Source organism: Corvus kubaryi, unplaced genomic scaffold (assembly GCF_017639235.1).
Source record: "Corvus kubaryi isolate FWS band 111438036 unplaced genomic scaffold, C.kubaryi_AGA036_p1.0 37396, whole genome shotgun sequence".
NCBI lineage: Eukaryota > Metazoa > Chordata > Aves > Passeriformes > Corvidae > Corvus > Corvus kubaryi.
This window is the reverse complement of record NW_024581135.1, coordinates 4,822,098-4,837,687: the sequence shown is the minus strand read 5'-3', so window position 1 is coordinate 4,837,687 and position 15,590 is coordinate 4,822,098. Positions and strand designations below refer to the sequence as shown.

Sequence of the window (15,590 nt, the reverse complement as noted above, 5' to 3'; positions counted from 1 at the left end):
AGAAAAGGATTAAATAAAACCCTGGGGTCTCTGCAGGACTCACAACAGAGCTGAGCTCCAGGAGCCAAGTTATTAATTTTATTAAGCCTTTTAACCCCACAAAAGAATCAATTAGATGCCAGACATGTGAAAATGTGGGAATAAACATCCTCTCATCAAATGATGAGGAAGTTCTGCTCACCATTTAAACCATCACTTCCATTCACTTGCACGTCCTCACTTAGCATGTATTGATCTCACTACATTGACAAAAATCGCCGCTTATCACTTGTGTCAGTAGTTCCGTCAGCTGTTAGGAGCAGTTTAAAGTATAATTCATCAACTTCCAGTAGAAGTGATTCTCATTTTCTGATATTTAGTCATTATTATGAACAACATTACTAACCCTCAACTACTCAGAACTGAAAGAATAAATTACTAGACTTGCATTCACTTGGAATTTTGCCACCACGTCTCAGGCAATGGAAGGAGAAGCCAGCAAGTGGGGTTAAATTACCAAACTACATAGGCTAATGTTAATTAGTAAGGAGTGCTGAGGAAATCTTTACAATCTCTGCCACAGAGACTCAGACACAAACTTCTCAAGGTCAGGTGCCTGGACTTTTCTTTCACAGATCAGGGTGTTGGCCACTTCATCACACAGGAGAAAACAATTCACAGCATCTTAAGCAGGTGAAAGCTTCTGAGAAGGAGACAGCAAACTCTTCTCCAGCTTTTGTATTTTGAATCAAATATTTAACTATTCCTTGAAGCAGAACATAGAATTCTACTTTTCCTTTCTCACAGAATTGCTACATTTTAGAGTACTTCTTTTCACACTTTTCCTCTCTAGCCCAAACATTATACAAGATACAAAAATGTGTTAGGGACAAAGATCAGCTGTCAAATTCCTGCTTTTTAACAGGGTGATCCTCCCTGAACCTAAGAAATATAATTTCAAATTCCTCCAAGAAAATGAAGGATCTCAGTTCTCATCAACAAAGTCTTCCTGAGAATTAGATGAGTAAAATTCCTACTTTGCGAACTCCAATAAGACAAAGGTAAAGGATTGAGGTCAAGGATTTAAGCAAATATCTCTGTGTATGCACATATAAATTTAGGGGGTGAATTGATATAAATTAAGAGAACAAGATGTATGGACTTGTTACAGATGTAGCTTGACTGGACATTTTGCTTTAAAATTCTGCTACACTTCAACATGTGAGTCTTTACACTGAGTATCTACTTATATTCTCCCTTTTCTGGTATACAGCTTATTTGTGCTGAAACACCAAGGTAAGTGAATGAAAAGCCCTATTGACTACAAAGAATATGTGTATGGAGTATGCTGCTACTTTTGCACATTGTTTAAGTACAGACAAAACAAATAACAAAGAGAAAAAATATCACAAACAAGGAACAAATTTCAACATTTAATGCAGGTATAACAGCAAGATAGAGCTGTGCAGAAATACTTACCTAGGAGTGAGGCCCCACAGGTTCCTCCATTCTGGCAGTAGTTGTAGCAATGATTGGTTTCACATCTTTCACCAGAGTAGCTTGGCCAGCAGTGGCATCGGGGATCCCCCTTCTCATTTATGATGCACTTCCCTCCATTCTCACAGGTTAATTTACAGCTGTCATCTGCAGCAGGAGCACACACACAGAGCGCTTAAACAATCCCAGTCTCATGGAAGTGGCAAAACAGAACCTTGCCTCTTAAACACAGCCACAGATCTCTGTCAGTGGGGGGAAAATACTGCTTTTCAAAATGGAGAAAGTAAACTACCCCTTCTGTTTCCACAGTGACAGAAAAAACCCCACAAACTTAGGAGACCATAAGCCCTGGAAAGGCTGCCAGGAGCTGTTGAGTTGGTAGGAGCCCTTGCATGGCACAGGGAAGTTGACCTCCCTAGGATGTAAGTCAGTAATAATAGTATGAATTTGTCTGAAACCATAATTTCTAGTTTGAGAATTGGAAAATTGAATGTTGGTTTCATCTGCGAGACCTCAGAAAACTTCACAGTCATTTTCTGGTGACCTCAGCCCTTTTTATTAGCTTTTTTGGATCTCTCTTCCACTCTCTCTGCTAACAGCCTTCTTAACTAAGCCCTGTCCAAAATATTTAAAAGGAAATCATTTAGCCTTCAAAATCCTCTTCAAAAATTGATATTTGCATACAAACCCATTGCTCCTAAGTCATATTTTCTGATTATTCCTTTTTTTCTGTTCAGACTGTAAAATCCCTGAGAAAGGAAGCTGCTGCTGCTCTGCGCTCTTCTTATGGCAGCAGAGCCACCCTCTTAGTGTTGAGGTATGAGGGGACAAAAACTCTGATCAGGCCAGATTCAGTCTTTATGTAAAGCTCTCTAGTACTTAGAGTTGTGTCTCTCTAGGAAACACTTTGAAAAGTAAACCTCTATTTCAATCAGCAAAGTATAAAATCACTCAATGATAATAACAACAAATTAATTATAGATGAGCACACATACAACGCTCAAACATCCAAGTAAGTGTAATCCTAAAGAAGCAGAAAAGCACCTTTCCAGCTCAAATCATGCCTTCAGCAATGAGACTTTTCATTTCTCACACAGCAAAACAATCCTGTGAAGCCAGACTGCTTCCTAACTAATCCAGCATTTGAGCCCTGCATGGCTTTAAACAAGAGGGATGCCACAAGTACTGAGAACTCCTCAGTAATACATCCACCAGCTGCAGGAGTTTTGCTGAATTCATCTGCTTTAGTCAATTCATGAAACAAAGTCATATAAGGGACAAGGTTCCCATTTGTCCCTTACTGGTTGAGGTCTAACATTGACTGGTGTGACTCAGCCACAGCAACTCCTCTGAGATTTAAAGGAATACATTATGTTGCAAGTGCAGAATTTAGGAATGCTGGATGTCCTCTACCTAAACAGTTCTCTCAGACTCTGTAAAACCCAGGAACACAACTGTGTTTGTGCAGAGCCCTTTCTTTGGATGCACCTAAGTCTCTCTCTCCTGCCTGTGTGCACCCTGCCTCAGCAGGGTCTGCTGCCTCCTTCCACAGCAGTGCTGAGATGGTGCAGACACATAAGCTGGGATCAAACCTATTTAAACAAAACTTCTGGAAACTGCAATCTTTCAGGTAATTTACCTTTCCAAAATTAAGCTTCCACTAGGCAGTAAATCTTAAAGTTACCATGGTGGACTGACTGGCAACTTCTTAGTTCATGAGTTTCACAACAAAAATATGAAATCCTGCTTGCACTTAATTTTTTGGTGTCCACCCTGGATATATACAATTGCTGTAAGAAAGCTACTTTGTATTTGGGAGTTTGAGGATGCTTCAGTGTTTTATTTATTTGGGTGGTTCATCAAATCCTTTGATGTTCCATGAACCGTTCTTCAGTTACTCATTACAGAAGTTGTTTGAATGGATAATGTAGCATGTCTTATTGGAGAGAAGGTCTATTTTTGTTTTGCTTACCTTATCTGTTTTACTTATCATTAGTCATGAGTTTATGGAGCAGAACTTGGCAAAAACAGAATAAATAACACTGAAGTACAGACAACTACTCATTTTTATGAACCTTTCTGATGGTGCATTAAAAACATATTCTATTTCTCTTTTAGAACAAGTCCATAGAATTAAGATATAAAATTTGGGAAAAAAATATGGAGATTACTACTGATTTTGCTCTCTATGAAACACTTTAAATTCAAGAATTTCAATACAGCTCTAATGTGAAAGAGAGAAATGGTAATACAGAAATTTTGGACTTTCAATAAACTAAGAAAGAGGCTCAAAAGATGCAATGGATAAGAGAGTATTAAAATATTCTATTAGACTAAACAATATAGGGGGTTTAATGCTGCTGCTTGGTTGTCTGGAGGTAAATACAAGAAACAAATTACAAATCACATCAACTTAGTACAAAAGGGGATGACATGCCTGTCTTTGTGTGGGAGACACAAGCACAATGGTCCCATAGGAGAAGACAGGAAGAAAAGGAATACAGGAGAAAAATACCGAAGACTTAGTATGAAAAGCTGAATACAATTAATTGGAATTACTGAATAAGTACCTTGGAAAGAAGAAGTGGGAACAGGTCTACCAAGTACCCACCCTTGGAACAAAGTTGTTAATAAAACAAAGGCAGAAAATTTTCTAACTCCAGTGTTCAGTGCTGTTCTGAGCTTGCTGAACTTGGACTTAAAGTCCTCTCAGCTGCTCTTTTCACTTTTGAAATGACAGAGGTAAATCATTACACTTGTTATCCTACCCCTAGTCTAGCTACTGAATCTCTCTAACATGAAAGAAAGGATTACAGATGATGTAATTTTATATATTCTCTCCTAATCTGGATATTTAGTCTTCTTCTGCCTTGATTTGCCCATTTCAATCTTAACACCTTTAATATACAATCAAATAATTTTGGTTTGCCATTTCTCTTATGTTTTTCTTTCCACTAAAACTTTTTGACACAAACATTAATAGACTTGGGCTTATCAGCTTCATCTTTGACTCCTTCCTTTTACTGGAAAGGAAAATCTTACAAAGAAGAAACACTGATAAAACAGCATATCAAAGCTTTGTGAACTCTACTGGTATTTTTTTCTTTCACTTGTTCACTTTTTGATATCCCATTCCTCTCCCCCACTTACACAAGACACACATCTTTTATTGGCATTTCTATAACAACCCTGCTCTTTCTCGAGGAAAATGCATCTTTTGGCTATTTCCTCCTCTTTTGAAGTATCACCCAATTTCTGGACTAGACAAGTTAAATGTGTTGATGATGTCATAGAGCACAAGGTTCAGGACCTACATTCATTGGGACAGGAACAGTTTCCCTCCCCACAGTGGGAAATTCTGATCTCATGGGGCAGAAAGATATTTGCTCTTGGCTCTCGCTCGGACAAAGGTGTAGCTCATCCTTTACTGAGCTGAATGCACCTAATAAAGACAGAGAGCAGAGTTCTAATGTTGAGGTAAGGTTCTATAAATCTTCCCTCAGATGAGAGTCTTGCTACCTGCCAATTTTCCATATGCTGAGAAGTATCAGAACAAGTTGTTCTCCCCAAATTTTGTCTGAAGGCTGTAAGACAGATGCTACTCTTTTTCCTTCACTTTTTTTTTCCCCTCTTAAAAAATCCATTTTCTTTACAATTTTAAAAGGAAGAGAATGGTAAGGAAAGGATCCACAGTGAGAAAATCTAACTGACACCCACTTTCTTCTGTACTGGGAAACACCAATCCCAACACCAAAACCCCTTTGTAAATACAGAAGAAATGAGGTAAACAGATTTTTTGTTTTTTCAAACCAGAAGCAGATTTCTGTGTGACCCTTGTTTTTTCGATCTCTAAGAAAGCTGAAAGCAGGACCACCCCCAAGAAGATAGCATGGACCAAACCGTTGCAGCTGTTCCTCCTTGAGGCAGACTTTGGGGTTGAAAAAGAAGCCACGTAGGGATGAACCTCTCCATCCCCAGCCAAAGCACGTTCTCTGCCTGCAATCTCTGCATGCAGTGGGCAAGTCCCCACAGAAATGTGCTGGGGGAAGCAACATGATAAATTAAACGTTTCATCTCTGTTCAGAAGCAACATCAGTTCCGAGCCTTTGCAATTTTTCCTCAGGCTTTCCACTCAACCAGAAGAGCAGAAATATTCCCCTCTTAAGAGGAAAGTGATAAACGTGATGCTCCAGAAGAGGGAACTCTTGGAAGTGTTCATTACTCCTGCTCGTTCAGCTGTGGGACACAATGCCTTCCGCCAGTGCAAGGCTCTCCATTTTCATCCTCTAGGTACATTTTTAGCTTCATTGTGCTACAGACCATTAGATACAAGAAATCTAATGGATACAAGTCCAGGGGTGTCTTTTAGGAAAATGAGGTGGTACTCTGCCCATTGGAAAACTAAAGGGTAGCTTCTAAACTGAACAAGTCCAGCCTATTTTAGTCAACAAATAAACCCCAAAAGAACTCTGATCTGTCAGTCACAATCATCCAGGGAGAAACGAGATGGAAGCTGATCTAAGGATAAACTGGAACTTGCTTTCATTTTGTTACAAAAAACATTCTGAATGATCCAACACACCCATATGTTGTAATAATTCCATCTTGAAAACTCCAAATCAAACCACGAAGCTGTTTCTCCTCAGCTGCTTGAGGTGCTGGTGAAACAGCTGTCTGAGGCAAACTGGTTTCCGTCCTACTGAAAGCCACTGAGGAGTCAATATTTAAAATTCCTCACGTAGGATTTATGAAGAAAAATCAACACAACGGACCAAGCCATGAGTAACAGTATGCAGAATTTTAAGACTCAGCTAATTTTCTTCTGAATTAAAAAAAAAAAAAAAAGGGAAGAAACAGAACAATCCAATGAATAAGAATCTGAGTCAGTTTTTGGGATACAGCACAAGGAACAGAGCAAGACTTAAGATTACCTTGCAGTCACCAACCTTTATGGTAGGCACACCAAGAAGAAATTGAATTAGAGATGGCTGTCCCATTTTGGCTCTGCCAAGTCATGGAAATCTATCACTAGTTTCCTTACTACATTTAAAAAGACTCAAAAACCACTCAAAGGCATTTAAAAATGTTATGAATATTCAATACACTACTGTTTTCTATTGTAACTTGAATTACATATTATTCCAAAAGTACAGTTCAACCCTACTAGTTCTCAGTATCCACAATTGCTGCTAATTTCTGAAAGTAAAAGACTTCTTACATGACCCAAAACAGCTGTGTACAAGTTCAATAAAACCAGAACACCTCCTGAAACCAGAAGACCGCCAAAATCAATAGGAATATTTTGACTGACTTTGAATCAGGATTTTATTGCAGACCAACAACAACAACAAAAGGCTGTATGACCTCCCTTGGGATTGTTAGGTCACCCTTCAAAACCCATGCAGTCAAGTAAGGCAGGAGTTTCTGTTTTGGGTTACTGACATCCATAACTGTGCCAAAAATGCTCTGAATAACAGCTTTAGACAAGGTGGATGTGTGGGGTCTGGAATATCTCAGACACATTTTCTAGATCTTCATCAGAAAAGTGCAGCTCCTAATTTTTATTCCATACTGTATAACCTCCTAAAGGAAAATAAGCTGATTTATAAATTGACTTTTCTTTCGTTTGCAGGCTATCAATGACCTATTAATGGCAAGTGGACTGTCAGTCAGCCTTTAATCATAAACCTGTTCAAGATGCTGATCTTGGGGTCAACTCTGATCTTTCCAGGAATTTCTGCTGGTCCTTGGAAGCTGGAGTGTCAGCAAGAGACAAACGTTTAACATCCACTTACACTTTTTAAAAGGAAAATCAAAATAGTGCAAAAACATTATTAGAGAGTACTCTGATACAGAAGTTGGTTTCAATTCATAATTTACAATCTGTGATACTACAAAACCTGCAGTCTACGATTACAAAAATAACATACATGAGAAAAAAAAAGTAAGAAATAGCCACACTAGATATTACTTGAAATATAACTGTAAACAAAAACCTAGGAAACACTTATTCAGCAGCCCTTTAAAAAGTTGTAACAGATATTGCAGCCGTGGGAAAGCACTGAAAATTATCAATATATTAAAAATGCTTCTCTAGGCATTTTCTGGCTATCCATAAAAATTTATAACAAGTCATTTAAAAACCTCTTCAGATCTTTCTTTAATAAAAACACACATCCCTGAAAACATGACCACAGCATAATCCCTTGCCTACTAGTAAAAATGGAGCATTACTGAAATTATGGGTTCAAACTGGTACAAGTCAGCAGTGAAAACCAAATTTCTTTTATTTGCCCATTCTTCAACACCTAAGTAGTAACTATGGGTAATTTGAAATAATTTTTAGGTCGTGCTGTAACAGCAGAAATTTTTGACAAGTATCTACCTGAGATGGACACAGAGCTGACACTTGGAGGGTAGGGAGGGTGTTCAGACTGATTTGTGTCCAGAGTTGGACAGTTTTATTAATACCACATCATGAACCACTAAAACACAGTCCTGTTAATTCAATAGTTAAAGCCTAGGCAGTATAGATCGGTGAGATTTTCTCCAGGGAATTATGACATTTCAGGTAAATTAATTTAATTGCTAAATTGAGCACTTTAAGCACTGAGGATCTTGCCAAAATATCCATCACTTACACTTCTGAGCATGGAATTAAACATCAGAAAAACATTCTAATATGTATAATGCACACAAGAAATGTTATTCTGTGATTTCTAGAACATTTAAAAATTCAATGATTAAAAATCATTCCAGCAGTCTGACCATGTTAGGTTTGGCCTAAATTAGAGTGAAGACAGGTAAAGTACTTAATAATCTTCAATGGAAAAGATTCCCTCCCCATCCCTAAAATACAGCAAGAACTTAGAGGCACTTTTCCCATGAAATTTGGTTTCCTGTGTCTCAATATTAGTCATTATAGAAGTTCCCAGAAGATATAATTTTAGATAAAAATGCTGCAGGTTTTTTTTTCTTTCTTTTACTGTTGCTTCAAAGTTGTCATTATTTGCTGTGTTGCTCTCACTGCCTTTTCAGCATTGCTGCAATGGTTTTTTTCCTCCTAAATGCCTCATCTTTAATTTGGGATTCAAAACACTTCAGAGATTTTCAAACTTCTTTTGGTCAGTATTTATACCCACTCACTTTTAAGTATCATCTTGTGTCAGTTAAGCTGAAAGCTCATTTTTCTTTTTGATATTAGCAGGGGAGGCATTTTTTTTTTGAATCAGGGATTTTGTTTCTTCACATTTCTTTTCCATTCCAGCTCAGTAATGTGTGTATTGAACAACATCACAAAAGTCTGGACTCACAGCCAGCCTGGCCTTTTGCAACGACAAAAACTGACCAGCTGTTTATTTTCTGGTTCTCATGCAGCTTGCAATACCTACCTAGGAGGCTCTGATCAATGCATGTTCCATTCATCAATGATTTTCCTTCTGGACAAGCACACGTTGCACCAGAAGGGTTGAGTAAACAAATGAATTCGCACCTCAGGTCCAAGCATGGATTAGGCACTGTTTACAAAGACAAAATATGAGAAACGTTGCTTTTTATTTTTCTATTTAAAGAATTTAGAACTATGTTCTAAAGCTGAGAAAAGTCTGATACTTTCTACTTTCCAGGATATCAACAACCTCAACTCTGTGAACACACTCCCTCAAACAGCAGCGCAAGACCCCCAGAAGCACAGAATCTGTATCATTACCAAAAAATGTATGTGTAACATGGAGTAAAAAAATTCATCTGCTTCTGGCTAGAGGGATTTTTATTCATCTCTCTTCTAATTTGTTTTTATCTCTCATTTACAGTGCAGGTGCAAAAGGCATTTGTGTACAAATTTCTCAAGCGTCCTATCAAATGAGTGAAAACACATCAAATAACCTAAATCAAAATTATATAAATAAATATGACTAAATCTATTTTCAGTTTGTACAATCAGGCTCTGGTTTATATTTCTACAACTTGGTTACTTTTTCCCCCCCCGAGGTGATATTGAGTTTAAAGTAATTATGCTTACTCACAGTCCATTTGTTTGTAGCGGTGAAAAATCAAGGCACTTTTTGCTTTATCAACATCCACACTTAGATATTCTACAAGGCTCCTGCCAAATTTGTGCACTCTAAATGCACCATTTTTAGGGCCTGCTCCATATATGTAATCCTCAAAAATGTCAATTCTATGTGGATGCAGCAAACCTTGAATAAAAATGGATAATACATATTCATATATAAATAACAACGAACTTTGTTTTAATAAAAACTTCAATTCATTTCTATGATTACCACCTAAGGACATTATTTTTCAGTCACCTTGTTTGGTCCCCACAAAAACTACCTTTAAAAAAGCAATCTTCCTCAAAGGAACTCTTCCCATTCTGCAGACAACTGAAATCTCAAGCTTTTTATCAGCTTTGCATACAACTGAACCTCAGAAACTGGCTGATCATATAAAATAGGGAAATCCCATAGTAACAACTCACTGATTAGAAGAGACTTGTTCTACTTGTCGTACTCTAGGTACAACACTTTAACTAGATGTATGTGACAAGAAGAAAGAGGTTATTTTGCTTCAGATCAAAGAAACTATTCTGGCAAAACATTTCTTCAGCTTCTTCCTAACACATTTGAAATGCTAGTTTTTGTACTGCATTTGTTTTAATTCATAATTATAGGAAATTAACGAAAAGAAGTTGTTAACTCTACCAATTCCTCATTTTTAAGAGTTCTGAGGGCCTATTAGGCCACCAACTGGATTTCCTGTGTACAACTGGCTGGAGAATTTCACATTTACCCTCTAAGAAGGCAATGGCTTCTAACTAAAACTTCTTTGCTGGAGATGCATCTCTTCCTGAAGCCATAAAGAAACAGAATTTATCATTCCTTGTGATACTTTGTGCCTGCTATTTTCTCCACTTACTCTAAAAATGGTTTTGAATTTCCCTTGTATTTATTTAATTTCATCTTTCAGCCTTTATTTCTTCCTACTGTTCTTTCATGCTATCAATACTTGGGACTCAGTATTTCATTTTCATGAAAATACCTATGAATTCTAAATAATTATTTTATGCCTGTTTAATTCAATGGGTAGAAGTTTTCAGTCTCATTGCAAAGCAATTTCTGAACTCCCCCAGTTTTCCTTTGGTCCAGTGCTAGAGGAGGTTGTGGTCAGATCCCTATACTCAAGATGATCTCTCTTCAGACAGTTATCTTCATGTATATTGATACATTGTGGAATTAAATGCTTTTAAACCAAAGTAAGATTCTTTAAATCTTGTCCTGCCCAATTAGGATTCTGGGAGATTTCTCCAAGTATATTCCAGAATACCCTGGTGAATTCTGTGTTAAAACACTCAATAGCACCAGATATAAAATATCACCCTGATGATTTTCCAGAACCAGCTGCCCACTAAGCAATCCTCCCCAAAAGCCTGCTTTTAAATATTTTTTTAAATGTATTCCTTCTCTTTTCTACTCAAATTTCATAAATTTCTTACTTAACCAATTGTCAAAAAGCCATCGTGCAACTCTATGAAACCAGAATCTCCCTTTTTATCAAAAGGAACTTTCTTAATTCCCATTCTGTTAGCAGAAGTCTGTGATTACTCACTGACCTGAAGCCAAGGCCATTATTTTTCCCAGAACCAATTCAGACCAACTGTTCTATAACCCCTAAAACTCCCACTCAGTGCAGGCAGCTCTGATGTAAGCCCAAGTGAGACCAAGCCTAAATATTAACCACAGTGTTATTCAATAATACCTAAACTTGGAGATCTGCACATATCAATGAATCTTTGTTCCCCTAAGGTAATTTTCTTAGATTATCCTAAAGCTAAAACTATTTTATCTAGAACACCTGTTTAGATAATCTTTGAAGCACTGCCAAACAAAACCACAAAATATTACTTAATAATCACTGATTTTTGCTTATATAGTTTATCTAAATAGTAAACTTCAGCCAAATCAAATCAAATAAAATAGGAATCATGTTATACCAATGCTCTCCATACCTTGTTTCGTGCTCACAGACACAACTGAATCGGACCCATCAAAAAGAACACTGCCAATAACAGATAACTCAAAATCAGCCCAGAACAAGCGCTGACTGAACTGATCAACTACGAGACCTACAAAGGAGATAAAGTTCAAATAGGTACATAAAACCTGAAAAAAAATTAACATTTTTATGTAACTCTGCATCTTTATGTCATTCATATTCTTCTGGATACCAAATACTGTGACAATGAGAAGACTTGACTGGAAACCGAGGAGAATAAAATATAACAACTCTCTCTTAAACCTTCCCCTTGGGGCAACCACAGTTTTTTTGCTTTCTTTACCTTACTCTGCCCAAGGTCAGCACCTTTTCTAACCCGTTCTCCTCAGCAGGTAGGGATATAAATACCAGGTGGGAATTAAGTATAGAATCAAATCCTCTAACCTGTTCTCCCAACCAAAATCTAATATGCCAATTGCACCAGTGTGATCCTGTGTCAAAAACAAGGCATTCAGAATTCATGGAGTCTTTGTACCCTGTTTCCACACATATGTAATTGTGTTCTCATTTTTATCACCAATACTTCACATGCGGTCTTACAGAATTAAAAATCAGATTATTTTAATTACATTACAGCTGCAAGACTGAAACAGCAATGCTGGCAGATATATATATATACGCATATACATATATATATTCATCTATATATGAAAACAAAAGTGAATAAAAGATAGATGGCATTATGAATACCCAGCCTCTAGGCAATAATTAAACAGTTAAATCGAGTAGTCCATGCTTCACAGAGGAACATTAAATGGTTAATATCCATTTTAGGTCACGTCAAAAACTTCAGTCTGAAGAAAATACTGGAACCATAAAATAATTTCATTCTGAGCTTTTGAAGTTGCAGTGCATCTTTAATAAGAATGGGAAAAGGTATTTTTCTTCCTACTTATGTAAGTAGGTAAGCCAGAAAAAATACATCAAAAGAAATTATACATAACCGCAAAAATACTCCTCTTAAGGTCATAAATTAATCAGCTACAGATAGATGAGAGGAAGTGGAGAAAATCTGACTCACAGACCAGTGAAAATGTTTACATGTAAAACTCCATTAAAAAAAACCCTCTTTGAAAGAAACACTGATATTCAGGGATATGGCTAAAGAGAATAATTTCTGGTAAAAGGCAATCACAATGTGTCAGCTCTGTGTGATGCATGGCACCTGTAAGGGGCATGGTTTAGAAGCAGTCCCCACTCTCCAGCTTTAAGTTATTCTTAGCATTTTAATGAGAATATTTAAATACAAATTAGTGAATAACTAGCATTCTCAATGTATCTTGCACGGTATCAGAGATTAAAAAAAGTATTTATATTTGTTTTATACATATAACACTCCAGTGATAGTTATTTCTATGTAAATCCTACAAAGTCAAGCCCAAATGCTCCAACTCTCACTCTCTCTTATTTAAAATAGGAAAGACATATATGGTAATAAATTTAAGAGCAGTTCAAGCAATATTAGTAAAGTCCTATTTGGGAGGAAATATTAAAGGTTTGAACTCTTTCTTTGCATTCCCTCTACATGGGCCTGTGTGAAATATCTGACAAAAAAATTAAAAGACTCCATAAACATCTATTTTCTACCATGAAGTAAAGCAAGAATAGCACAGAAGGATGTTACTGAAGTATTTTCAGGCAGTTCATACAGGAAAATGCAAGTTTCTTGGGTGTTTTGTCAGTTTGTTTGAGTTTTTTTTAACTGAAAAACTGAAATCTGAGTTAGTGAGGACCAAGTATTTGGGAAAAATAAGGTGCTTACCTGTAGGTCTTTGCAGGTTCTTTTGAACCAATATCCTTCTCAGAGTACCATCCATAGATGATTCCTCTATGTGAGACCGGTCCCCAATAACGGTCCAGTACATCATCCTGAAAGTATTAAACACAAAATTAAGCTGAATGCCTACACAGAACCTCAAAACACTTCACTGACACTTAATTATTGTGAGCCTTTCAACCTTCCTGGAAGAGATGGGAGATCTTGGTTTGCATTTAGGTAAACTGAGCAGGAAAGCTAAATGAACGACTTGGAAAAATGTAGACACTTGTAGACATCATTTTCTTTCCCTTGCTCTATTTTGCAATTTTATCTCAATTACCAAACCAGAGCGATGCTGAGGGATACATACCCCTTTTTGGGATTTACAGCAATTGCATATGGTTCTCCTGCAATGCTGGTGAGGAGCCTGGTGCAGTTTGGTCCCTTCAGCTGTCCCACATTGATGGAGTACCTCAGGCTGGTCCAGTGAGTCGTGTAGTAGCTGAACCAATGCATTCGGGAGTGATCAGTCCAGTAAACATTCCCAGCCACCCAGTCCACAGCAATGCCCCTTGGCCTTTTGAACTCTGGACACTAAAAAGATGAGATGTTGCAGTCAGGTTTGTGGAAATGGTCTTTCACAGCAGCTGCACAGCCACAGGGTAATTTTTTCGTGTAATTTTCACGTAATTTTTTACAGTGAAACATCAGAAACACTGCACTGGAAAGGCATAAACTGCACCTGCAGGAGTCCAGCTGTAAGGGATCTGCTGACACTTCTATGCAATGCAGAAGAAGTCAATGCTTCAAATCTGTTTTCTCAGGTTTAAGGCTACCCACATTAGGGAAAAGTCACTTTGGCATCAACTACTTGAACTATTGATACTGAAGCAAATAAGTTTCATGGACTGTAATTCAAAACCAAAGGAAAAGGAAGTTTTAAGATTAGACAGCTGTTTTAGTCCATGCAGAAGCATGGTATGGTGATCCATCCCAAAGGCCTCAGTGAAAACAGCAGGAGAGCCCATCCTGAGGCACAGCTGCCAAGGATAAAGAAAATCACTGCAATTAGAAAACTGCAGAAAATTCCCTCTGGATTCCTGAATATTCAGCTTCACATGTAAAAGAGGCTTGGATGATTATAACATTAAATTTATCAACTGCAGGATCTCCATAATGATGTTTTTCCATAATCATTAAGGCCTAGATCTAAGAGATGGTCCTAAGGATATTGCAGATAGGAGATCTATATGAATGAGTTTCTCTAAAGTTTACTGGCATTCCTGCAGAAACGAATAGCACCTGTAAAATAGGATTAATCAACTCTAACATGAATGCAGCATATCATAAAAAATTCAAGACCAGCATAAGCTAAACACATATACAATTATTTGCCTATTTACCTATAATGACATCAAGTTAAATTATGAACAAAAAACATGTATTCCTTAAAAAAATGAAGCAATGGAATGCTACTAAGCTACATAGCTGAAAACTAGGAAAGAAAATCCTAAAATAACTTGTTTTTCCTCAGGTGTCAGAGTTCCCTAATACCACAAGACATTTGTAGACTATTTTCATCATAAAATAAAGGTCATTTCATTCTCTAGGTGAAATAATAGGACCACGAGGGTGAATTTAGAGTGTTCATTGTTCATAAACTTTTAATTCTGCAAAAATGTCACAGAAGGGATGTTTTATAGATATATAGAACCTTGATTTTCGATTTAGAGGAATAGTGAAGCAGCAAAATCAATCACTGCATCCACAAAACAGTATTTCTTTAAAAACAGGGTCACAGTTGATTTTTTAAGAAAATACTGTATCATAATTCTTTGGTATGCAATGATGACAGTGGCAGCACATACTTTCACAAATAACAGAAAATTAGTTTTCAATAAGTGTAGCATTTGTATATAACAAAGAGTTTTTGTTATATTCATTCAGCAACATTCACAGAAAGGGCCAGACACCAAAAAAAAAAGGGTATTTTCATATAAAACCGATTGTATTTTTAATCTAAACTCCTTTTAATTCTGGGCAATATTCAGGCACCTGAGTGTAGAAACCTCTCATACCTGGAGATCTCTTTGGATAGTGAAAGGATTAATGGCACTGGCTTACAATGCTGGAACCAAATACTCTTTTAAAAGGAGAGCAGCTGTCATGGCCAGAAAAGCCTCTCACCTTTTTTATTTTTTTTGACTGTTCAAACCCACAGTTTACAAGAAGACTGTTTTTTGAGAGCCTGGAAAGACCAGGATGGGAGTTACCAAGCAGAATGAGAGATGGCTCCCAA

The 15,590-nt window shown here is 37.1% G+C and overlaps 1 protein-coding gene across 1 annotated transcript in view; it reads right to left on the bottom strand.

The window, feature by feature from the left end:
* The window catches only part of LRP1B (LDL receptor related protein 1B), a 639,031-nt gene that overhangs the window by 34,230 nt on the left and 589,211 nt on the right, over positions 1-15,590 (bottom strand). The window contains exons 77-82 of the mRNA XM_042040771.1: positions 13,662-13,885; positions 13,295-13,401; positions 11,486-11,602; positions 9,501-9,674; positions 8,868-8,993; positions 1,459-1,623 (exon numbers count right to left, since the gene is read on the bottom strand). Of these exons, the coding sequence (XP_041896705.1) occupies positions 1,459-1,623; positions 8,868-8,993; positions 9,501-9,674; positions 11,486-11,602; positions 13,295-13,401; positions 13,662-13,885 (913 nt within the window). The remainder of the gene's footprint in view (positions 1-1,458; positions 1,624-8,867; positions 8,994-9,500; positions 9,675-11,485; positions 11,603-13,294; positions 13,402-13,661; positions 13,886-15,590) is intronic.